Genomic DNA, 22,751 nt, shown 5'->3' with positions numbered 1-22,751 from the left:
GGTCACCTCAGAGCCTTCTCTTCTGCAGCCTGAACAGCCCCAACTCCTTCAGTCTGTCCTCACAGCAGAGCAGCTCCAGCCCTCTGCTCCTCCTCCTGGCCCTGCTCTGGACACCTTCCAGCCCCTCCAGATCCCTCTTGCCATAGGGGCTCCAGAACTGGAGGCAGGACTCCAGGTGGGGTCTCACCAGAGCTGAGTAGGTGTTCAAGGCCAGGCTGGATGAGGCCTTGGGCAGCCAGGTCTGGGCTGAGAGGCATCCCTGCCCTCATCATGGAGGTCACAGCAGATGATCTCTGAGGCCCTCCCTGGCCCCGCTGCTCCTGCCCAGCCTTCCCGGCGCGGCTGGCGGCGGGGGGCCGGCGGGCGCCTGCTGCGGGGGGGGGTCCTCAGGTCCTCGCCGCTCAGGCAGAGCTGCTGCCTGCCCCCAGGTACTCCTACAACGAGGAGGAGGGGGAGCTGCCCGAGTGGTTCACGGAGGAGGAGAAGCGGCACCGCTGCAAGCAGCTGCCTGTGGACAAGCAGACGGTGGAGGCCTACCGGCAGCGCTGGCGCGAGATCAACGCCCGCCCCATCAAGAAGGTGGCCGAGGCCAAGGCCCGCAAGAAGAGGAGGGTGAGCAGCACAGGCAGGCCCTCTGTTTGCCCCCCACCCTCCTTCCTCCCATCCCAGGTGCTCCAGCCCTTCCCCCCCCTCTTTGTCCCCGCAGATGCTGAAGAAGATGGAGCAGATGAAGAAGAAGGCGGAGTCGGTGGTGAACACGGTGGACATCTCGGAGAGGGAGAAGGTGGCTCAGCTGCGGCGGTGAGTGAGGGGAGCTGAGGTGCTCCTCAGCCTCTGTCCTGGGCTGGCTCAGGGCCTGGGTCAGCAAGAGTGTGGCCAGCAGCAGCAGGGAAGTGATTGTCCCACTGGAGAGGCTGCAGTGAGAATCCTGGGGTCAGTTTTGGGCTCCTCGCTCCAAGGAGGACATTGGAGCAGGGCCAGGGAAAGGGCAACCAAGCTGGGGAAGGGTCTGGAGAGCAGGGCTGGGGAGGAGCAGGGAGCTGGGGGGGGGAGGGGGGGGGGGGGTTTAGTATGGGGAGAAGGAGGCTAAGGGAGACCTCATTGCTCTCTATACCTCCCTGAAAGGAGGCTGGAGCCAGCTGGGGGTTGGGCTCTGCTCCCTAGGAACAAGCAACAGGGCAAGAGGAAATGGCCTCAAGTTGTGCAAGGGGAGGTTTAGGTTGGCCATGAGGAACAACTTTAGCCTAAAAGGGTTCTCAGGCACTGGCCCAGGCTGCCCAGGGCAGAAGTGGAGTCCCCATGCCTGGAAGGGGGTTTCAGAGCCATGGAGATGTGGTGCTGAGGGCCATGGGCGAGTGGTGCCCTGGCAGTGGTGGGTTCAGGGTCGGAATCAATGACCTTGATGGTCTCTTCCAACCAAAACAACTCTGCTTCTCTGCTGCCTTGAGCCTGCAGCCACAGCGTGGGGATAGCTGCATGTGTCTCAGCAGGGATGGCAAAGGGTAGTCAGGGGGGTGGCCAAGCAAGCAAGGGAGCCCTACCTTGAGGCCCAGGGGAGTGCTGGGATCCACCAATGGCCTTTGGATACATCCCAGAGCCAAGCTCCTGGAGGACTCTTAGGCTCACAGGATGTGAGTGGTTGGAAGGGACCTCTGGAGATCATCGAGTCCAAACCCTCTGCCAGAGCAGGAGCAGAGAATCCAGCCCAGGTCCCACAGGAGCACATCCAGGCAGGGCTGGGAAGGCTCCAGAGCAGGAGACTCCACAACCTCTCTGGGCAGCCTGCTCCAGGCCTCTGGGAGCCTCACAGTGCAGAAGTTCCTCCTCATGCTGAGCTGGAGCCTCCTGTGCTGGAGCTGATATCCATTGCCCCTCGCCCTCCCCCACCCTGGTGCCATCCATTCCTTGTCACTGTGGTTTTCCCCACTCTGACCTTGGTTTGGGCCCAAGCCCCCCGGGGCAGCTCCCCCTGCTGTGGCGCACAGAGGAGCTGTTGGCCAGCCCCGCGCCGCCCCTCGCCCTGCCCCGGGGTGCAGCTCACCTCTTCCCCTTCCCCCACAGCATCTACAAGAAGGCTGGGCTGGCCAAGGAGAAGAGGCAGGTGACCTACCTGGTGGCCAAGAAGGGGGTGGGACGCCGGGTGCGCCGCCCCCCGGGCGTCAAGGGGCAGTTCAAGGTGGTGGACAGCCGGCTGAAGAAGGACGTGCGGGCGCAGCAGCGCAAGGAGCAGCACAGGAGGAAGCGCCACAAGTGATGCTCCTCCAGCCCCAGCCTCAGCCTGGGGCACAGGGCAGGCCTGCTCTCTGGGGCTGAGGCCTCCTGCCCTCTCGCTGGGACCTCAGGAGCGGCCCTCAGGGCCAGGGCTGTGACTCGGCCTCGCTCTGTGCCTTGATGGTGACTTTGCCTCCTGCCCGCCGCTGAGGCAGGGAGGGTTTGGGTGGCCTCCTCTCTGCCGGCTGTGTGGCTGCACCTCCAAGTTCCTCACCACTGCTGAGAGGCTCTTGCCCTGCTGAGGACATACAAACCTCCACATGGCCGTTCCCAGGGAGGTGGTGGCTCAGGGGGCAGCTCCCTGGGCTGCATTTGGCACCAGGATCTCGGGACGGTGAGCCCCGAGCCCAGGTGGGTGCTGAGGAAAAGACCAAGAAAGACCAAGAGAAGAAATGTGCTTGAGCCAATGATTTATTCAGAGCCATGGAGGAAGCAGGCTGCTCTGCATCAATGAGTGCTGGCATTGTGGAGGTGTCCCCAGGCCCCTCTTGGTGACAGGGGCACCATGTTGGGGCTGGAGAGGGGGCCAGGGTGGCACCATGACCCCCAGGGAGAGCAGGAGGGGTGAGTGGTGGTGGGGACCTGCTGGGGAAGGGACAGTGGGACTGGCAGGACCTCTTGGTCCTATTCCAGTGCTCTGGGGTGTGCAGAGGCCTGACCTGGTGCCCCAGAGTTCCCTGGTGCCAGGAAGGAGGAGATGCAGCGAGGGGGTCCTTGTGAAGCCAGCCCTTGGCTGCTCAGCCAAAGCCCAACGTCCCTGGCAGGGGCTGGCAGCACAGGAGGACCTCTGGCCGTGGGTCTGAATCAGGCCTGGGGCTGTGGCACTGCTGGCTTCAGGGTGCCTCTGTTCCTGAGCAGATGAGGAGGTGGCCAGTTCCAGAACACGCGGCCCTCGCTGGCTCCTCGCGTCGAGATCTCCTCTGGGGGAAGGGGGCGCTGGCTACCCTCGGGAGGGGCGAGGGGGCCACTGCCCAATCCAGCCTGCTCTTCCTGCAGCCCCGTCGGAGCCCTGCCCTCCCGTTGGTGCTGGCACCGAGCTCTCCCCTCCCGTTGGTGCTGGCACCGAGCTCTGCCCCTCTGGTTGTGTTGGGATCTGGCTCTGCCCTTCTGAAAGTCCTGAGCGTATCTCCAGGACATCTTCTGCCCCTGTGGAGGGTCAGAGCTGTGGCCAGAGCAGGAGCAGAGACCTTTGGTTGTGCCAGTCCTTGGTGGCCCAGCTGCAAGGCTTCAGGCTGTGCCAGAAGTGTCCCTGCTCCTCCCCATCAGCCTCTCCAGAATGAGATGTGGGAGTCAGAGGAGCCCCTCTGCCCCTCAGCCACCCCTGACTCTCCCCTGCCCCCCAAGGGAGCTCCATCCCTGGGAGCTCGGTGTCTCATCCCCCAAGAGGCCCCAAACCCCATCCAGGACCCCAGGGTCTTGGCTGAGCTCTTCCACCCCCACCTGCTGCCCTCCTCCTGGGACCAGGGGCTCAGAGCCCAGAATGGCCTTTCAGGGTCGATAGGTCCCTGCCAAGACCCCAGCTGGGGGGGAAGGGGGAGTGTCCCCTCTGCCCTGCCAGGCTCAGCCCCTACCTGAGCTGCAAGGAGCACTGTAGGCAACATCCACACGGTCACCTGTGAGGGGAAGGATGGTGAGCAAGGGGCTGAGGGGAAGGATGGTGAGCAAGGGGCTGAGGGAAGGAGGATGCAGCAGTAGGTGGCTATGCAGCAGTAGGTGGCTCACTTGGTAGAGCATCAGACCCTTAATGGGAAGGTCACGAGTTCTAAGCCTGCAGTGGGCAGTAGTGTCCTCCCTACTCTAGTCATGAGGTCTGTGGTGACAGGTTGGACTCGATGATCTTTGAGGTCCCTTCCAACCTTAGGAATACTGAATGTTGGGTGAGCAAGGGGCTGAGGGAGGGAGGGTGAGCAAGGGGCTCAGGGTGATCTGCTCCCACTGAGGACACAAACCTAATCAGTGCCAACTGGCAGCTCAGCCTGACACCCTCTGAGCAACGGGGTGGCAGCAGGGCCAGGGGCCCAGACCAGTGGGTCTCACCTGCCCCCAGTGGGCCTCACCTGCCCCCAGTCTGCCTCACTGCCCCCGGTGGGTCTCACCTGTCTCATAGTAGTCATACAGTGTCACGGTGGCCGGCTGCAGGTTCATCACTGGGACATCCTGCTTGGCAACGAAGGTGAAGATCTCCTCCTCCTGTGTTAGCTGTGGAGGTCACCCAAGGGTGAGGTGCAAGTAGCAGTGCTGGGGAAGCAGCCCCATGCCCCAGCAGGCAGGGTCCTGCTGCTCTCCCTGTGCCCCATCTCACCTGGTCCAGGTAAATGGTCACCTGCTCAGGCTGCACCTCCACCTTCTTCACCAGCCTCTGCTTCTTCAGCTGCAGGGACACAGCTCAGGATGGGCTACAGCTGCTCGCTGGGTGCCCCAAGCAGGGCCAGCACCCTGAGCAGCTGCCCCTCCGCGTCCTGCTGCCCCCGAGGGGCAGGGACTTGGGGCAGGCTGGGTGCCCTGGCAGGGCAGAGGGGGCTCGGGAGCAGTGGAGCTTCCTCACCTCCGCCACTGACGTCTTGTCTGGGATGTAGCCAGAGGGCAGCCTGGCCTCAATCACAGCCATGTTGGTGGTGGGACGCTCCCCGGTGTACCTGCGAGGGCAGAGCCCCAGGGTGGGTTTGGACTCTACCTTCCCTTCTGAGCTGCTCGCAGCCCCCCCACCCCGAGTCCAGGGGGCGGCCCCAGCCCCTACCGTGCCCGCAGGAGCAGGCGGAAGCGGCCGCGGGCATCCCCCTTGCAGGTCCTGGGCTTTGTCTCCACGCGGAGGTCGAAGGGCCCCGCGCCGGGGGGGGGTGGCACGTTGTACCTGAGGGTCACCTGGGGGGACACAGCAGGCTCAGGGCCGCCGAGCGGGTACCGCGTGGGGACAGGGATGGGCGCCCCGGGCCCTACCCACCTGCAGCAGGGCACAGCCCTGCCCGCGGGCTCGCACCCCGTAGGTCCCTGGCAGCTGGCGCAGAGCCGCCCGCTGCAGCAGCAGCCTGGTGCTGTTGTGCAGCTCGAAGCGCTGCGTGCTGCCCGTCGGGGACGTCACTGTCACCACGAAGTCCCCGTTCTCACCGTAGGTCAGGGCAGCATACTTGGCCAGGGCTTGCAGGGCCACCACGGTGTCCTGGGCGTGCAGAAGGGCCGGGCTGGATGCGACCTCCCGCAGCCTCGCTCCGCTGGGAGCTGTCCCTGCCCACGGCAGGGGGCTGCAGCTGGGTGAGCTGGAAGGTCCCTTCCAACCCAAACCGTTCTGTGATGCTAGGGAGGCACCGAGCTGGGGGCGCCCCGTATTCCAGAGAGGGGTTCCGGGGGGGAGCAGCCCCGGGGGAGCCCGGAGCCGGTACCTGTGTGGAGGCGAAGCCGCCGTAGGGGTTCTGCTGCCTGCTGAGCCAGCCGACGATGCGGGAGGCGGTGCCCAGGTCGGCAGAGGACACCTGGGGCTGGGTGAGGTAGGCCAGGAGGACGTAAGCAGTCATCTCCACCTCTGCTGGGGCAGCAGCAGCCCAAGAGCCCTGCGGGAAGGGCAGAGCCTTCCCCTTCCTCTGCCAGTGGAGCTGCCCCTCTGGGAGAGAAGCAGGTGAGAGCTCGACCCCCCCCCCCCCCCCCCCGCGCTCCGGGGTTCCCCAAGAGCTGAGGGGGCACTGCCCAGAGGTGCCCCTGCCCGTGCCGGGCGCTACCTGCACTGATGCTGTGCTCGGCCAGGCTCTTCAGCCGGGCTTGCTGCTGCTCCCAGCGCCCTGCCAGCCCCAGGACGTAGGCGAGCAGCGCCTGAGTGTAGAGGTCATCGGCGGGCGAGGCCTCCAGGCACTGCAGGGCTAAGCTCACCGCCGGGTCCTGGCGTGGCAGCGGAGTCAGGAGCCAGCCCAGGGGCGTGGGCAGGGCTCAGGGCTCAGCCCAGTTCTGCCCAGCAGGACTAGGAGCTGGGCTAGGAGGTGGCCTGGATCGGCCAAACTCCCTGCCCCGGCAGCGGGGATGATCCTCACCGTCGGAGGCAGCCCCAGCTCCAGCATGGCAGCAGTGACATAGGCTGACAGCGAGAGCTCGTCCGACACACCGCCCTGCAGAGGGGACAGCGGCAGACGGGTCTGGCCGGGCCGGGCCGGGCCGTGCCGGGCCGTGCCAGCAGCACAGGGACACGCCGGGACCGCTGCAGGACGTGTGTGTCCTGACGTGCCAGCCCACGCTGCTGTCCCACCTGCAGAGCGTTGTTGAAGAGCTTCCCCACGCTGCGGAAGCAGCCCCCCGGCTGCTGCTGCTCCTGCAGCCAGCGCAGCGCCTCCCGGATGTGCTGCTCCTCGATGGCCACATAGGCTCGGGCTTGCCCGAAGGACTTGAGGACAAAAGCCGTCAGCCTGCGAGCCAGAGAGAGGGCTGAGGGCTGGGACACCAGGGCCGGGCTGTGTCTTGGTGGCAGGAGGAGGCCTGGCACTGCCAGTCTCTGGTGGCACTCACGGATTGTATTGGGTTGGGAGGGACCTCCAAGGGCATCTTGTGCACCCGCCCTGCACTCAGCAGGGACAGCTCCAACCAGAGCAGGCTGCCCAGGGCTATGTCGAGTCTGACCTTGAATGTCTCCCGTTTCGACCACCTCCCTGGGCAGCCTGTGCCAGGCTCTCCCCAGCCTCCCTGTGCAGAACTTCCTCCTGATGTCCAACCTAACTCTGCCCTGCTCCACTTTCAAACCATTGCCTCTCATCCTACCCCCACAGCCCCTCCTGAACAGTCCCTCCCCAGCCTGCCTGTAGGTCTCCTGCAGATACTGAAATGCAGCTCTGAGGTTTCCCTGGAGCCTTCTCTCCTCCAGGCTGAGCAGCCCCAGCCTGTCCCCACAGCAGAGGTTCTCCAGCCCTCTGAGCATTTGTGGCCTCCTCTGGACCCAGCTTCACATCTCTCTTGTGCTGGGGGTCCCACAGCTGGATGCCACTGCCCCAGCCCTGTGTGGCCTCACCAGGTGTTGCCTTCTGCATCACTCTTCCCAAAGGCACTGTAGGAGCCATCGCTGTGTTTGTAGAGCAGCTCTTGCTGGTACCCTGCAGGGAGGAGGTGGCCATGAGGCTGTGCCTGGTGCTCTTCACACCCCTGGGGGGTCCTGGAGCAGCCTGGAGCCCAGACCCACCCTGGGGGGGCAGGGTGAAAACGGGGAGGGGGTCTGTGTCAGTGTCCCCCAGCAGCAGTGCAGTGGGCAGGGGAGGGCACCAGGGGCTCTCACCTCTCTGCAGGAAGCTCAGGGCCTTGGCACGGAGGTCGGGCTGCAGCTGCCCAGTCTTCTCGAGGTACTGCTGGATGTAGATGTTGGGGGCAAAGAGAACCATGTTCTGCTCCCCACAGCCATGGGGCATGGCCAGCAGGCGGTCCAGGTTCTGCACAGCATTGCCCATGATGTCACCTGTGCCAGCAGGGCAAGAGGAGCACCCTCACCTCCTGTGCCCCCCCTGCCACCAGTGCCCTGTGTCCCCCCTTCCCCTTCAGTTCTGGTGCTCCCAGCTCCTGCTGAGCTTGGCCCATGGAGCTCTGTGCCCTGCCTGGGCCCCAGCCTGCCCCATACCCATCACCGTGACCTGGGCTCGCTGGGAGCCCTCCAAGACCTCTGCAGGAACCTCCAGGGAGATCTCTTCAGCAGCTGTGGGGATGGAGGACAGTGACTGTGGGGATGCCCAGCTCCTCCTGGCCTGGCACCACGGCACCTTGCCCAACCCCCTTCCTGCTCCAAGCCTTCATGGGCTCAGGGCAGCATCTCAGCTGGGAGCCCCTAGGGATCCCGGTGCCTGGCTCCTCCAGCCTGGTGGTCCTTGTGAGCAGTGGCCAAGCATCCCTGCCCCATGTCCTACCTTCCTGGCAGAGCAGGGAGTTGTGTGCCTTCTCCACCAGGATGCCCCCGGGCTGTGGGGAAGCAGCATCACAGGGGGTCAGGAGAAGGGACCAGCCCTGTCCCCCTGTTCCCCAGGGCCACACCTGCAGCCCCAGCTCGGGGATGGGGCTGTCCCACTCCTAGCTCTCCCTCTGCACCCCAAGGGCTGCTCAGACCCCGACCCCAAACTCATCCCCCTCTGCTCCTCCGTGCCTCACCTGCACCAGCAAAGGCTTTATCACAGTGTCCACAGCACCCTGGGCTGGCACCACGGGCAGCTCATTGCCACAGAGCTCTGCAGAGCTGAGGGCCTCGGTGCTGACGGTGATGTTCACCTCCCCTGCCGATGGAAGTGGGGTCCTCAGGCCTCACGAAGCCCTTCCCAGCCCACACCACAGCCCCACAGGCTTGCAGCAGGCTCTGGGGCTCCGTGTGGGATTGGGGGTCAGCAGGTTGAGGAGCAGTGCTTGGAGGCGACAAGGAAGGTGAAAATGGAGAGCAGGAGAGCTTCTCAGGGGGCACTGCACTTGCCCCTGTCCTCCCTGCCCACCCCACCCCCTGAGAGGGTCCCCAGGCAGCGGTTCAGGACCCCTGGCGCTCCGTACCCAGGCTGGTGGCTCGCACGTCCCAGCGGAAGGTCCTGGCCTCTCCTGCACAGACACAGCTGCTGTGCTCCTTGGCTGCTTCTGCTGACACCTCCAGCTCCAGAGACTCCTCCAGCCTCACCTGGACCTGCCAGGCCACGGCCACAGCTCCATCAGCCCCTGCCAGCCCCCAGCCCCAGGGCCCCCTCCCCAGCCCCACTCACCCGCAGGCACTGCTGCAGGTAGTTGAAGACGGTGGCCACCAGGGTGAAGGTTTCGTGGCGGACCACGGAGTAGGGCAGTGCCAGCTCCACGAAGAAGGGCTTGAAGGTGGTCAGGGTGGTGGCAGGGGCCAGCCCCAAGCCCAGGGGAGTCGTGCAGAACATCCCAGCCTCCCAGCTGGTGATGGTGTCAGGCACTGTCACTGCCAGCTCCGCAGAGCCGCTCTCCCTGCAGGATGGAGAACATCCTGAGGCCATCCCACCACCTGCTGCCAAGCCCAGCTGGGTTGGCTCTCTCACTGGGGCAGAAGGAGTTGTTCTGAGGTGCTTAACCTCCCTCCATGCAGGAGGGGAGGTGTGGAGAGAGGACCAGCCCCATGGGTGCCTTCCTCACTCACCCCACAGGGACCAGGTCCCACAGCCAGGTCTCTGGGAAGTAGGTCCGAGGGGCTGGAGGCTTCTCAGGGACAGCGTGCTCTGGGATAAGATCATTCTTTGCCTCTGAGGTAGCAGCCATCACCAGCAAATCCATGTGGCTGGGGTCACCTGGAAAAGGCAGAGCAGAGATCAGAGCCCAGAGGTCCCTGCAGCTCAGCTGGACCTTGCCAGCTGGCAGCCTGAAGGGTGCCCTGAAGCCTTTCCAATCCTCTTCGATCCCTTGGATGCTGAGTGGATATTCAGGGTGGCTCCAAGGCCTCATGAGGACACAGCAGCCAGGACTGGCCACCAGCTCTTTGCTCTGCCCTCCTGAGAGGGCTCAGTGGAGTGAGCAAGCTGAGGGCCATGCTGACCTCTGGGAGCTGGGGCCCCAGGCAAGTCAAAGGTCCTCTCCTTGCAGTCTTCCCCAGTCTTGGCATTGGTGAAAAGCTTCAGCACTGCGTTCTGAGAAGAAGAGAAGAGCTTTGTCCACCTCTGGCAGCCAGCAGGAGGAATGTCCCCATCCCAGCTGTACATAGTCACAGGGTGTGGAGGGCACCAGGTGGGGAACAGAGCAGCCTCATAGAACACCCGGCTGGAAGGGACCTCAAGGATCATCTAGAGCAGGATTGGAGCCCGGGGTTGGTGGGCAAGGGAAGGAACTTGGCTGTGAGTGTGGCCTGCAAGAGGTGGTGCTGTGCTTGCCCAGCACCCTGAGCAGGGCACAGCCAGCTCCTGGATGAGGAGGAATGAGCTGGCACTGGTGGGCAGGGCCTTTACCTGGAATAATTTGTAGGTCTCCATCTGGGCAGGAGAGGTCAGGAGATGCCTCCTTTGGCGGGGAAGGAGCTCCTGCCCTCTCAGCCCAGGCGCGAGGAGGAAATCAACGCCAGGACCATCGTACCAGGGAAATGTTGGGCAGCGTGGTGGCTCCTGAACCCTTTCAGGGTAGTAGAACTCAGGCAGTGCTTTGTAGATCTGGGGACAAAGCTGTGTTGTAGGGACAAAGGCAACCGGGCCCCTGCCCCCTGCCCAGCAGCAGGTCTGCCCAGGAGCCGCCGCGGCACCCAGCTCCCGTAGGGGAGCTCCAAGCCAGCGTCACCTCTGCTCTCCACCATCCCCAGCTGGTCCCTGGGGCTGTGGGGGCAGTGCCACCACTCACCAGCTCTGCACTGAGCTCAGCCTGGGGCCTCAGGAGCAGCACACTGCGGTCCAGGGCACGGAGGGCGCACAGGGAGCCAGGGACAGCCTGCAGCTGCAGCCGCAGCGCCGAGCCAGGCAGAGCCCTGGCCTCTGAAAAAGCCATCTTCACCTGGGGGGGGACACACACAGGGGCAGAGGCAGCATGGGGAGACACCTCCCATGCAGCAGGACCCAGCCATGGGTGTGGAAGTCTCTTAGAATCATTGAATTGTTAGTGTTGGAAGGGACCTCAAGGATCACCCAGTCCCAACCCCCCTGCCATGGGCAGGGAAGTCTCTTCTAGACAAGGATGAGGCTCTGGGGGTCAGGAGGTGATGGATCTGCAGCAGGGTGGAGCACAGGGCTCCTGCAGCTGTGGGGGAGCCATGGAGTAAAGCCTCCACCTCCAGCAGCCTCCTCTCACCTTGCTGGGCAAGCAGTTGACCGGCACCTCGTTGCTGTCTGACACCATCTCGCCGTTGGGCAGCACAGCATAGGCCAGCACCTTGACCTCGGGTGCCAGCTCGTGGCTGATGGGCAGCTCCAGGGAGAAGATTCTCAGCCCTGGACCACAGGACAAGAGAGGAGATGAGGAGCAGGGAAGGAGAGCAGAGCCCTGCACAGCCCATCCATGCCTCCAGACCTACCAGGCTCTGCAGGCAGCTCTCTCCTGAGGACAGTGGCAATGGTGCCCTTGGCCAGGACCTGCAGAGGAGGAGATGGAACAACTGAATCGATGCTTTGTGTGGAACCTGATGGAGGAGGGACCCAAGGGCAAGGGTGCTGGGCATGGGTTTTGACCTTGCCCAGTCTCCAGCCCCTACAAAACACCCCCTGGCATGCAGGACCAACAGTGCCAGCAGACCTCTGCCAACCTCTTCCTTCAGTCTAACCAGGAGACCCCAACCACTGCCTTGTCCTCAGGGGCATGACTGTGATGTGTGTGCAGATGTGAACCTTCATGCCCAGCCACCCTGATACCTGCTGCCCTCCCTCTCCAAGCTGGGGCTCACCAGGAAGATCACATCCACGTTGTCCACCTCAGCCCCCAAGGCCTCCTTGCTAAGGATGAGGTCCACCCACAGCTGCTGGGGCTGGCCACAGCCTGCCCTGCTCTCCCCCCAGCGCAGCTGCAGGAAGCTCTTGCTGGCTGAGAAGAAAGGGCTGACCCTCCAGTGGGCACTGTGGGAGGGGGTGTCCAAGACATCCTTCTCACTGTCAGACGGCTTGACTTGGCCCTGAGCAATGGAGGTAGAAATCAAGGTGCTGAAGCCATCCAGAACCCCCCAAGCTGGACCCATCACTGGAGATGGCTTGGAGACGTGCCCAGCCCCATCCCAGGGGAGAGAGCAGCTCAAGGGTCCCAAGGGGTGGCAGATCCAGAGGTTCATAGAATGAGTTGGGTGGGAAGGGACCTGAATGATCATCCAGTGCCAACCCTCTGCCATGGGCAGGGACATCTCCCACCAGCCCAGGCCTCGTCCAGCCTGGCCTTGAACACCTCCAGGGAGGAGGCAGCCACAGCCTCCCTGGGCAACCTGTGCCAGCCTCTCCCCAGCCTCACTGCAAAGAACTTCTTCCTCATCTCCAGTCTCAGTCTCTCCTCTCCCAGCTCAAAGCCATTGTTCCTCAGCCTGGCACTCCCAGCCCTTGTCCAAAGTCCCTCCCCAGCTCTCCTGGAGCCCCTTCAGGTACTGGAAGGCTACTCTGAAGTCTCTCTCATTGCTCAACTTGAGCCTGAGCAATGGAGCTAGAAATCAAGGTGATGATCCTGGATGGCTTCACCACCTTGATCAGAGAATTATCTCAGCTGACAAAGCCTCTGGGATCACGGAGTCCAACTGTCCAACCAGACACCACTGATGCAGCTTCATGGCTTGGAGCTGTGCCTCTGCTATGAGGACAGACAGAGAGTTGGGGTTGTACAGTGTGGAGAGGGGAAGGCTCCCAGGAGACCTTCTTGTGGCCTTCCAGCATCTTAAGGGGGCTGCAGAAAAGCTGGGGAGGGACTTTTGAGGGTGTTAGGGAGGGATAGGACTGGGGGGGATGGAGCAAAAGTAGAAGTGGAGAGATTGAGATTGGCTGTGAAGAAGAAGCTGTTCCCCATGAGGGTGGTGAGAGCCTGGCACAGGCTGCCCAGGGAGGTGGTGGAAGCCTCCTGCCTGGAGGTGTTTGCAGGCAGGCTGGAGGTGGCTGTGAGCAACCTGCTGTGGTGTGAGGTGTCCCTGGCCATGGCAGGGGGGTTGGGACTGGCTGAGCCTTGAGGTCCCTTCCAGCCTTGCCAGTTCTGTGTGCCCAGCACCACGCCGCTGCCGAGAGCAGCTCCGGGACCCCGAGGGGTGGGAGATCCACCACTTACTTTCAAGGATACTGTGCCAGTCCAACCAGAGGTGTCCAGCTCGAAGGAGGCTGTCCCTGAGGAGTCAGTCAGGAGGGTCTGCCTCACCTCTCCTCCTTGGTGCCTCACGATGAGCAGGAGCTGCTTCTGCGGCAGCGCGGCGCCGGCAGCTCCCTTCAGCAGCATCTGCAGCGGGAGGGCAGGGGAGGAGCCCCGGGGTGGGCTGCTCTGCACGGGGCTGGGGGGCAGCAGGGGCATGGCTGGCTGCAGCAGGGTGCAGAGGAGCCCTGTGGGGTGCAGGGACCTCCCCCATTACCATGCCAGTGTAGGGGATGCCAGGCCTGTAGAAACCATCAGTGTCTTGGAAGGTGACGGAGAGGCTTTCGGGGACAATCTTGAAGCTCTTGGTGCCGCTCACCTCCAGCCCTGTGGGGAGGGAGTGGGGAGCTGAGGCTGTTGCAGGGACACAGGGCACAGGTCACCTGCTGCCACCTTCCCCCCCAGGGTGCAGAAAATGCCCCTGCAGGCTTTGCCTCTGCAGCCAACAGCAGCCAGCAGAGCTTGCACCTCCCAGCAGCACACCGAAGCCTCTGTGGCCTGGTTTGGAGCTAGAGCCGGGCTGCAGCTGGCTGCAGAGACTTCAGCAGAGGTCCTTCACCAATGCAGGACCACCCTGGGGCCAGGGGCCAGCACATGGCCTTCTCCTTTTCCAAAGCCAAGCCTCTGGAGGTGAATTCTGGCATGAGCAAGGTGGTGGCTGAGGGATTAGCTCCAAGGGTGAAGCCACACAAGCAGCCTGGGTGAAACCACAGCTCCACTTTGCAAGGACTCATCTCACTGTTGGCCAAATCTTTGGAGCCTGGGAAGTTTTGTTAGCCTCCTGACCCTTTCTCTGCTCAGAACTTGAATAGTTGGGGGCTGTTCAGTCTGGAGAAGAGAAGGCTCCCAGGAGACAAGTCCAAGTGCCAGGGGCTGCACTTTGGCCACAACAACCCCAGGCAGTGCTGCAGGCTGGGGGCAGAGTGGTTGGAGAGCAGCCAGGCAGAGAGGGAGCTGGGGGTAGAGGTTGACAGTAGGCTGAACATGAGCCTGCAGTGTGCCCAGGGGGCCAAGAAGGCCAAGGGCATCCTGGCCTGCAGCAGGAAGAGTGTGGCCAGCAGGAGCAGGGAAGTCCTTGTGCCCTGTGCTCAGCACTGCTGAGGCCACACCTTGAGTCCTGTGTCCAGTTCTGGGCTCCTGAGGTTAGGAAAGAGGTTGAGCTGCTGGAAGGTGTCCAGAGAAGGGCAAGAAAGCTGGGGAGGGGTCTGGAGCACAGCCCTGGGAGGAGAGGCTGAGGGAGCTGGGGTTGCTTAGCCTGCAGAAGAGGAGGCTCAGGGGAGACCTTCTTGCTCTCTGCAACTCCCTGCAGGGAGGTTGGAGCCAGGTGGGGGTTGGGCTCTTCTGCCAGGCAAGCAGCAGCAGAACAAGAGGACACAGTCTCAAGCTGTGCCAGGGGAGGTTTAGGCTGGAGGTGAGGAGAAAGTTCTTCCCAGCAAGAGAGATTGGCCATGGGAATGTGCTGCCCGGGGAGGTGGTGGAGTCCCCATCCCTGGAGGTGTTCAAGAGGGGCTTGGATGTGGCACTTGGAGGCAGGGTTTAGTTGTCAGGAGGTGTTGGGTGAGAGGCTGGACTTGATGATCTCTGAGGTCTTTTCCAACCTGGTTGATTCTGTGATTCTAATTGTGGCCTTCCAGGATCTGCAGGGGGCTGCAGGAAAGCTGGGGAGGGACTTTTGAGGGTGTCAGGGAGGGATAGGACTGGGGGGGATGGAGCAGAACTAGAAGTGGGGAGATTGAGATTGGCTGTGAGGAAGAAGTTGTTGGCCAGGAGGGTGGTGAGAGCCTGGCACAGGCTGCCCAGGGAGGTGGTGGAAGCCTCCTGCATGGAGGTGTTTGCAAGCAGGCTGGAGGAGGCTGTGAGCAACCTGCTGTGGTGTGAGGTGTCCCTGCCCATGGCAGGGGGTTGGAGCTGGCTGAGCCTTGAGGTCCCTTCCAGCCCTGGCAATTCCAGGATTCTGTGTTGCTCAGGCCCCAGGTGAGCCTGGAGCTCTAAATCACAAAGCTGCATTTGGGCTTCTCTGGAGCAGAGCAACACCCCCATGGCACACAGGGACTGCCCCAGGAGCAATGCCCATCCCCAAGAGGCAGAACATCACTGCCCCTACCTGTCCCATCCTCTACCAGCGACACCTGGACTTGGATTGGCTTCTCATGCATGGACCTGGTGACACTGAAGTTAGCCAAGGAGACCTCTGTGGAAAAGCAGCCATTCCTCCCAGCCTGCAGGGAGAGAGCCAAGGTCCTCAGCAGTGGGCCTGGGAAGAGGCTGTCCCAGCAGCACCAACCCCCCCTGCCCCAGCCCTGCTCACCTGCCCCCCGACCTCGATGCAGGGAGGTTCCTCAGATCTGGACATGAACGAGTTGGGACTCAAGGGTTTGCAGAAGCTGGCCTGGACCTTCCCCTGGACAGGCTTCCCATAGGTGTACCTGTTGGGGGGAGGGGGGAAGGGGGGGCTTGATGGACCCCACCCTGGAAGGCCAAGGGCATCCTGGCCTGCAGCAGGAAGAGTGTGGCCAGCAGGAGCAGGGAAGTCCTTGTGCCCTGTGCTCAGCACTGCTGAGGCCACACCTGGAGTCCTGTGTCCAGTTCTGGGCTCCTCAGGTTAGGAAAGAGGTTGAGCTGCTGGAAGGTGTCCAGAGAAGGGCAAGAAAGCTGGGGAGGGGTCTGGAGCACAGCCCTGGGAGGAGAGGCTGAGGGAGCTGGGGTTGCTTAGCCTGGAGAAGAGGAGGCTCAGGGGAGACCTTCTTGCTCTCTGCAACTCCCTGCAGGGAGGTTGGAGCCAGGTGGGGGTTGGTCTCTTCTGCCAGGCAAGCAGCAGCAGAACAAGAGGACACAGTCTCAAGCTGTGCCAGGGGAGGTTTAGGCTGGAGATGAGGAAGAAATTCTTCCCAGCAAGAGAGATTGGCCACTGGGATGTGCTGCCCAGGGAGGTGGTGGAGTCACCAACACTGGAGGTGTTTAGGAGGAGACTTGATAGGGTGCTTGGTGCCATGGTTGAGTTGATCAGATGTTGCTGGGTGACAGGTTGGACACAATGATCTCGAAGGTCTCTTCCAACATGCTCTGTTCTATTCTATTCTATTCTATTCTATTCTATTCTATTCTATTCTATTCTATTCTATTCTATTCTATTCTATTCCATCCCATCCCATCCCATCCCATCCCATCCCATCCCATCCCTCTCCCTGGCACAGCCTGTTTCGGGCTTACCGTCCACAGATCTCCATCTGGAACTTATCCTTCTCCAGCACCACGGGGGGGAGGTCAATGCTCAGCTCAAACTTGGGCAGCACTGGTGGAGGATGCAGAATTGTCAGGGTTGGAAGGGACCTCAAGGCTCAGCCAGCCCCAACCCCCTGCCATGGGCAGGGACACCTCACACCACAGCAGGTTTCATAGTTTCATAGTTTCATAGTTTCATTCAGGGTTGGAAGGGACCACAAGGATCATCTAGTTCCAACCCCCCTGCCATGGGCAGGGACACCCCACACTAGATCAGGCTGGACAGAGCCTCATCCAGCCTGCTCTTAAACACCCCCAGGGACGGGGCCTCGACCACCTCCCTGCACAACCCATTCCAGGGTTTCACCACTCTCATGGTGAAGAACCTCCTCCTCACATCCAGCCTGAATCTCCCCACCTCCAGCTTCATTCCATTCCCCCTAGTCCTATCACTACCTGAGATCCTGAGAAGTCCTTCCCCAGCCTTCCTGTAGCCCCCTTCAGATACTGGAAGGTGACAATTAGGTCTCCTCGGAGCCTTCTCTTCTGCAGACTGAACAGCCCCAACTCCTTCAGTCTGTCCTAACTCCTTCAGGTTGCTCACAGCCACCTCCAGCCTGGCTGCAAACACCTCCAGGCAGGAGGCTTCCACCACCTCCCTGGGCAGCCTGTGCCAGGCTCTCACCACCCTCCTGGGCAACAACTTCTTCCTCACAGCCAAGCTCAATCTCCCCACTTCTAGTTCTGCTCCATCCCCCCCAGTCCTATCCCTCCCTGACACCTCCAAAGTCCCTCCTCAGCTTTCTTGCAGCCCCCTGCAGATGCTGGAAGGTCACAATGTCTCCTGGGAGCCTTCTCCTCTCCAGCCTGCACAACCCCAACTCCCTCAGGCTGTGCTCACAGCAGAGGCACAGCTCCAAGCCAAGAACATCCAACCTGAACCTACCCATTTCTAGTTTTGTTCCATCCCCCCCAGTCCTATCCCTCTCTGACACCCTCAAAAGTAAGGGTGACATAAGGGGGAGAGGTTTGCTGCTCTCAGGACAAGGACCAGGGTGCCTGGGCGGCCCTGGGGACCATGGTGCCCCCAGGCACACTCTGGGGTGGGACTCCCACCCCCCCTGCACCTCCCAGGCCCCACACACCATATTCTGCCACGCTGAAGGTCTGAGTCTTCCCCTCCACCTCGATGGTGTAGTTGCCCAGGGCTGGCTCTGCAGCCAGGGGCAGGGACAGCTCCACGATGCCCTGCTGCGGGGTCACATCCTGCCACTGCGCGATGCGGTTCCCGCTGGGGTCCTGCCGGCAGGGGCAGGCAGTCGGCACCCAGGGACACTGGCACCCAGGGGCACCGGCACCCAGGGGCACCATCAGCACCCAGGGGCACCATCAGCACCCAGGGGCACCGGCACCCAGGGGCACCATCAGCACCCAGGGGCACCATCAGCACCCAGGGGCACCGGCACCCAGGGGCACCATCAGCACCCAGGGGCACCATCAGCACCCAGGGGCACCGGCACCCAGGGGCACCATCAGCACCCAGGGGCACCGGCACCCAGGGACAACATCAGAACCCAGGGGCACCGGCACCCAGGGACACTGGCACCCAGGGGCACCGGCACCCAGGGGCACCGGCTCCCAGGGGCACCATCAGCACCCAGGGGCACCAGCACCCAGGGGCACCATCAGCTCCCAGGGGCACCAGCACCCAGGGGCACCGGCACCCAGGGGCACCATCAGCACCCAGGGGCACCTGCACCCAGGGGCACCGGCACCCAGGGGCACCAGCACCCAGGGGCACCATCAGCACCCAGGGGCACTGGCACCCAGGGGCATCAGCACCCAGGGGCACTGGCACCCAGGGGCACCGGCACCCAGGGGCATCAGCTCCCAGGGACAACATCAGCACCCAGGGGCACCTGCACCCAGGGGCAACATCAGCACCCAGGGGCACTGGCACCCAGGGGCACCGGCACCCAGGGGCACCATCAGCACCCAGGGGCACCTGCACCCAGGGGCACCGGCACCCAGGGGCAACATCAGCACCCAGGGGCACTGGCACCCAGGGGCACCGGCACCCAGGGGCACCATCAGCACCCAGGGGCACCGGCACCCAGGGGCAACATCAGCACCCAGGGGCACCTGCACCCAGGGGCACCTGCACCCAGGGGCACCATCAGCACCCAGGGGCACCTGCACCCAGGGGCACCGGCACCCAGGGGCACCAGCACCCAGGGGCACCATCAGCACCCAGGGGCACCATCAGCACCCAGGGGCACTGGCACCCAGGGGCATCAGCTCCCAGGGACACTGGCACCCAGGGGCACCGGCACCCAGGGGCACCATCAGCACCCAGGGGCACTGGCACCCAGGGGCACCGGCACCCAGGGGCATCAGCTCCCAGGGACAACATCAGCACCCAGGGGCACCTGCACCCAGGGGCAACATCAGCACCCAGGGGCACTGGCACCCAGGGGCACCGGCACCCAGGGGCACCATCAGCACCCAGGGGCACTGGCACCCAGGGGCACCGGCACCCAGGGGCACCATCAGCACCCAGGGGCACTGGCACCCAGGGGCACCGGCACCCAGGGGCACCATCAGCACCCAGGGGCACTGGCACCCAGGGGCACCGGCTCCCAGGGACACCATCAGCACCCAGGGGCACCTGCACCCAGGGGCACTGGCACCCAGGGGCACCGGCACCCAGGGGCACCATCAGCACCCAGGGGCACCTGCACCCAGGGGCACCTGCACCCAGGGGCACTGGCACCCAGGGGCACCGGCACCCAGGGGCACCATCAGCACCCAGGGGCACTGGCACCCAGGGGCACCGGCACCCAGGGGCACCATCAGCACCCAGGGGCACTGGCACCCAGGGGCACCGGCTCCAAGGGGCACCATCAGCACCCAGGGGCACCTGTACCCAGGGACAACATCAGAACCCAGGGGCACCAGTATCCAAGGGCACCAGCCCCCAGGGAGCCCTGCACCCAGGGACCTCACCACCCAGGGACCCCAGCACCCAGGGACCCCAACACCCAGGGACCCCAACACCCAGGCACCCCAGCACCCCAGGACTCCAGCACTCAGGCACTCCAACACCCAGGCACCCCAGCCCCCAGGGACTCCTGAACCCAGGGACCTCACCACCCAGGGACCCCAGCACCCAGGCGCCCCAGCACCCAGGGACCCCAGCACCTAGGCACCCCAGCCCCCAGGGACCCCAGCACCCAGGCACCCCAGCCCCCAGGGACCCCAGCACCCAGGCACCCCAGCACCCAGGCACCCCAGCACCCAGGCACCCCAGCACCCAGGGACCCAGCACCCAGGCACCCCATTCCTCCACCATAAAGCAGCCCCCAGTTGCATTCTGCTCCTCCTCTCCCAGCCCTGCTGCTGTCCCAAACCCACCCCCCATGAGCCCCCCACCAGCTCCCAGGCTGACCTTGAGGAGCACAAGGGGAAGCTGCAAGGCAAACAGAAGGAGGTTAGAGGAGGAGCTGGAAGCCTGCCTTGGGGTCTCCCCAGGGTGGGGACACCTCTGGAGGCAGGGGTGGAGCAGGGTGAGGGTTAGGTGTGGGATCCACTGAGCTTCCAACCCTTCAGTTCCCTTGGGGAGGGCCTTGGAGCCTGGGGGGCAGCTCTGGCTGGGATGAGCTGAGGGCAGTGCCAGCAGGGCACGGAGAGATGGCAGCTCACACAACGGCTTCAGTTGGAAGGGACCTCAAAGACCACGCAGCTCCCACCCCCTGCCATGGGCTGGGACACCTTTCACCAGCCCAGCTTGTCCCCAGCCTCAGCCAGCCTGCCCTTCAGCACTCCCAGGCATCAGGCAGCCACAACCTTCCTGGGCACCCTGCTCCAGTGTCTCACCAGCCTCCCACTGAGGAAGCCAACACCCATCTCACCCAGGGCCCCCCCTGCACTTCCAGAGCCCCAGCCGAGTGCTGAGGCTGCCAGGGGCTGAGCCCTGCTGGCACCTCGCTGCCTGGTGGCCTGCTGGATGCCAGTGCCCCCTGCCCTGCTTCCCACTGCTCAGCCCCACAGCCCTGCCCCAGGCTCCAGGGCTCCATTCCCATGGCAGCCCTGCAGCTCTGCTGCCCCTTCCTCAGCCTGCTGGAGCCTGTGTGAGCCACGCAGGGCACCCCCAGCCCCCGGGGGCTGCAGCGCCCCCAGGCAGGGCTGACTGCAGCAGGATTCAGAGAATCCCAGAGCTGGCATTTCTAGTTCTGCTCCATTGCCCCCAGTCCTATCCCTCCCTGACACCCTCAGAAGTCCCTCCCCAGCTTTCTTGCAGCCCCCTGCAGATCCTGCAAGGCCACAAGGAGGTCTCCTGGGAGCCTTCTCCTCTCCAGCCTGCACAACCCCAGCTCCCTCAGGCTGTGCTCACAGCAGAGCAGCTCCAGCCCTCTGCTCCTCCTCGTGGCCCTTCTCTGGACACCTTCCAGCCCCTCCAGATCCTTCCTGGCACAGAGGCTCCAGAACTGGCCCCAGAGCTGCAGCTGTGGTCTCAGCAGAGTGGAGCAGAGGGGCAGAATCCCCTCCCTGGCCCTGCTGGCTCTGCTTTTCTTGCTGCAGCCCAGGATGATTCCCCTGGCTGCCCTCCCCAGCTGCCTCATGGCCCCCAGGGCAGAGGAGGGTGGTGCAGAGGAGCCCTGTGCCCTTCCCCAGCCCTGCTCTCACCTTCTCATTGCTGGCAGCCAAGTCTCGGTCCAGGGACAGCACTCGGAGCTTCACTGCAGAGAGCCAGCAGGGAAGTGCCAATGAGGGAATCCTCAGGGAGAGAGATCCCCCACGGGCCAAGGGGATGGAAAGCCACCCCCAAGCCCAGCAGTGGGGCACTGCCCCCAGGCAGCACAGCCTCCAGCGCTGCCAGCATGCCCTGGCATTGCCCTGGCCCGGTGCTGGGGTTCCCAGTGCAGCCCAGGAGGAGTCCCCCTGTTTCCATGCAGCACCAGCAGCAAGGCTGAGCCCCCCTCACACCCCTTGGCCCAGCAGCTCCTTCAGCCCAGGGCAGGGTGGCCCAGCCTGCCCCCCTCACCTTGCTGCCCAGGCTTGTAGACAGCCTTGTCTGTCTGTATGAGGATGCCAGGCTGCAGAGCCTTCAGCATCACCTTCTTCTTCTCAGAGGCCTGGAGGGACCCTCCCTGGATGGAGACCTGCAGCTCTGCCACCTCCTCCTCCCCTTGGGCAGGGGCTGGAGCCTGCCAGGGCCAACAGCAGGCAGCAGGTGAGGACAAGGGGTGTGCCATGGCCACCATGCCCTGCCCCCTCCCTCCCTTCCTTTCTCCCAGGGTCCCTTCACTTCCCCCACAGCAGCATCTTCCCTGAGCCAGGGGCTGGCAAGAAATGTCCCCCCCCAAGCCCCCTGCCCCAGCCTGCAGGGCTGCTGCCAGGGGATTTCAGCCACCAAGGGACTGGGCTGAGCTTGGAGGCATAGAATCATAGACTGGCTTGGCCTGGAAGGGACCTGGAGAGGTCCCCTAGCCCAAGCCCCCTGCAGGCAGCTGTCCCCAGCCAGCTCAGCTTGCTCAGAACGGTTTTGCCCTCACAGGGGATGAGATCCTACCAAGGGAAGGGGAGGGAGGGCACCCTTGCTCCCAGCCCCACTTTGGCCCACAGCCCCTTGCTCAGGGGAGCTGCTGGAAGCTGCTTGGACACTGGGGTGTCCAGGGCACCCCCACTGCATGCTGGCAGCTCCCTGTGGGGTGGCACTCACAGGGAAGGTGATGTTGAGGTACAGATGAGGCTCCTGGACCTCCCTGTCCAGCAGGGTGATGCTCTGGGTCTTGTCTGCCCTCTGCAGCTGGATGGTCACCTGGGCAGGCTCGGGGAGGCCACTGAGATGGACCCAGAGGGTGGTGGTGTAGGGGTGGTAGATGACAGCTGGGCAGGTGACCACATATGTCCTGGCAAGGAGAGGAGCTGGCAGCAGAGGCGTGGGGATGAGGTCCACCCCGGCACAGACCCCACAGAGGCTGGGAGGAGCTCCTGGGGCCAGAGGAACCAGGGCTGGGCTGCAGGGCCACCTCCTCCAGCCCCCCTGCTCTGCTCCTGGCCTCTCCTGGACGTCTCAGCTCCCCAGAGCAAAGGCTCAGCTCACCCAGGGGCTGCAGGTCAGGCAGCAACCAGCAGCCCCCAGAACCAGTGGCCCCCCGTGGGCCAAGCCCTCCACAGCCACGGGCAGGAACAGCTCAGCGGCCTGAGCAACCAATCAGACAGGAAGGGATAGATCCCACTGCATAATGCCAAGGGGCCCAGACCCTGTGCCCTCCCACCAGGCCTGGACAGACAGACACAGACAGAGAGAGACGGAGAGCTCTTACGGCGCTGCCGATGCCCAGGCTGTGAGCTGCAGGGTGAGGAGCAGCAGGATGGGAAGGGCAGTTGGGGACCTCATGCCTCAGGCACCTCAGGGCTGGCCACAGCCTCCTTCTCCGGGGCTTGGATGTGCCTAGAGCTGCATCTGCTGTGCCCTGAGAGGAGCTCTTTGCTTCCCAGCCAGGCAGCCACCAGGGCTTGGCAGAGGGCTG

General features: G+C 63.7%; 2 protein-coding genes across 4 annotated transcripts in view; one reads left to right on the top strand and one right to left on the bottom strand.

Moving 5' to 3' along the window:
- Positions 1-2,852, top strand: part of FTSJ3 (FtsJ RNA 2'-O-methyltransferase 3) — a 15,137-nt gene extending 12,285 nt beyond the window's left edge. Inside the window, exons 20-22 of the mRNA XM_068170581.1 lie at positions 433-612; positions 707-801; positions 2,062-2,852. Of these exons, the coding sequence (XP_068026682.1) occupies positions 433-612; positions 707-801; positions 2,062-2,254 (468 nt within the window). The 3' untranslated portion in view covers positions 2,255-2,852. The remainder of the gene's footprint in view (positions 1-432; positions 613-706; positions 802-2,061) is intronic.
- Positions 2,665-22,751, bottom strand: LOC137459867 (alpha-2-macroglobulin-like protein 1). 3 transcript variants are annotated; one of them, XM_068170580.1, is made up of 36 exons: positions 22,545-22,751; positions 21,938-22,127; positions 21,260-21,422; positions 20,902-20,954; positions 19,664-19,684; positions 17,361-17,514; positions 16,204-16,285; positions 15,302-15,419; positions 15,098-15,212; positions 13,211-13,320; positions 12,916-13,080; positions 11,570-11,794; positions 11,204-11,261; positions 10,981-11,120; positions 10,537-10,686; positions 10,155-10,352; positions 9,749-9,839; positions 9,356-9,503; positions 8,961-9,186; positions 8,758-8,884; positions 8,371-8,492; positions 8,133-8,184; positions 7,850-7,924; positions 7,514-7,690; positions 7,253-7,334; positions 6,500-6,656; positions 6,288-6,362; positions 5,982-6,138; positions 5,649-5,866; positions 5,213-5,428; positions 5,009-5,133; positions 4,817-4,907; positions 4,574-4,642; positions 4,368-4,470; positions 3,843-3,884; positions 2,665-3,191 (listed from the first exon to the last, which is right to left on the bottom strand). In XM_068170580.1, exons 1-36 carry the CDS (start codon positions 22,616-22,618, stop codon positions 3,076-3,078), a joined length of 4,485 nt encoding a protein of 1,494 aa, XP_068026681.1. In that variant the 5' UTR covers positions 22,619-22,751; the 3' UTR covers positions 2,665-3,075. The 3 variants fall into 3 exon arrangements, with proteins under 3 accessions (XP_068026681.1, XP_068026679.1, XP_068026680.1); XM_068170578.1 differs by having other exon boundaries at positions 2,665-3,433; positions 22,545-22,748; XM_068170579.1 differs by having other exon boundaries at positions 3,113-3,417; positions 22,545-22,748.

This window comes from Melanerpes formicivorus, unplaced genomic scaffold, assembly GCF_026170545.1.
Source record: "Melanerpes formicivorus ecotype bairdi unplaced genomic scaffold, bMelFor1.0.p_v2 SCAF_432, whole genome shotgun sequence".
Taxonomy (NCBI): domain Eukaryota; kingdom Metazoa; phylum Chordata; class Aves; order Piciformes; family Picidae; genus Melanerpes; species Melanerpes formicivorus.
Note: the sequence above shows the minus strand (reverse complement) of the source record. Positions and strands in the feature narration are given on the sequence as shown.

Bases quoted from the DNA above. Each gene is read 5' to 3' on its own strand.
- LOC137459867 (XM_068170578.1), bottom strand. From the start codon at position 22,618: ATGAGGTCCCCAACTGCCCTTCCCATCCTGCTGCTCCTCACCCTGCAG. The intron at 22,128-22,544 runs GTAAGAGCTCTC...TCTCCTTGCCAG, and splicing joins GCCTGGGCATCGGCAGCGCC to GACATATGTGGTCACCTGCC. The intron at 4,908-5,008 runs GTAGGGGCTGGG...CTGCCCTCGCAG, and splicing joins CGCCTGCTCCTGCGGGCACG to GTACACCGGGGAGCGTCCCA.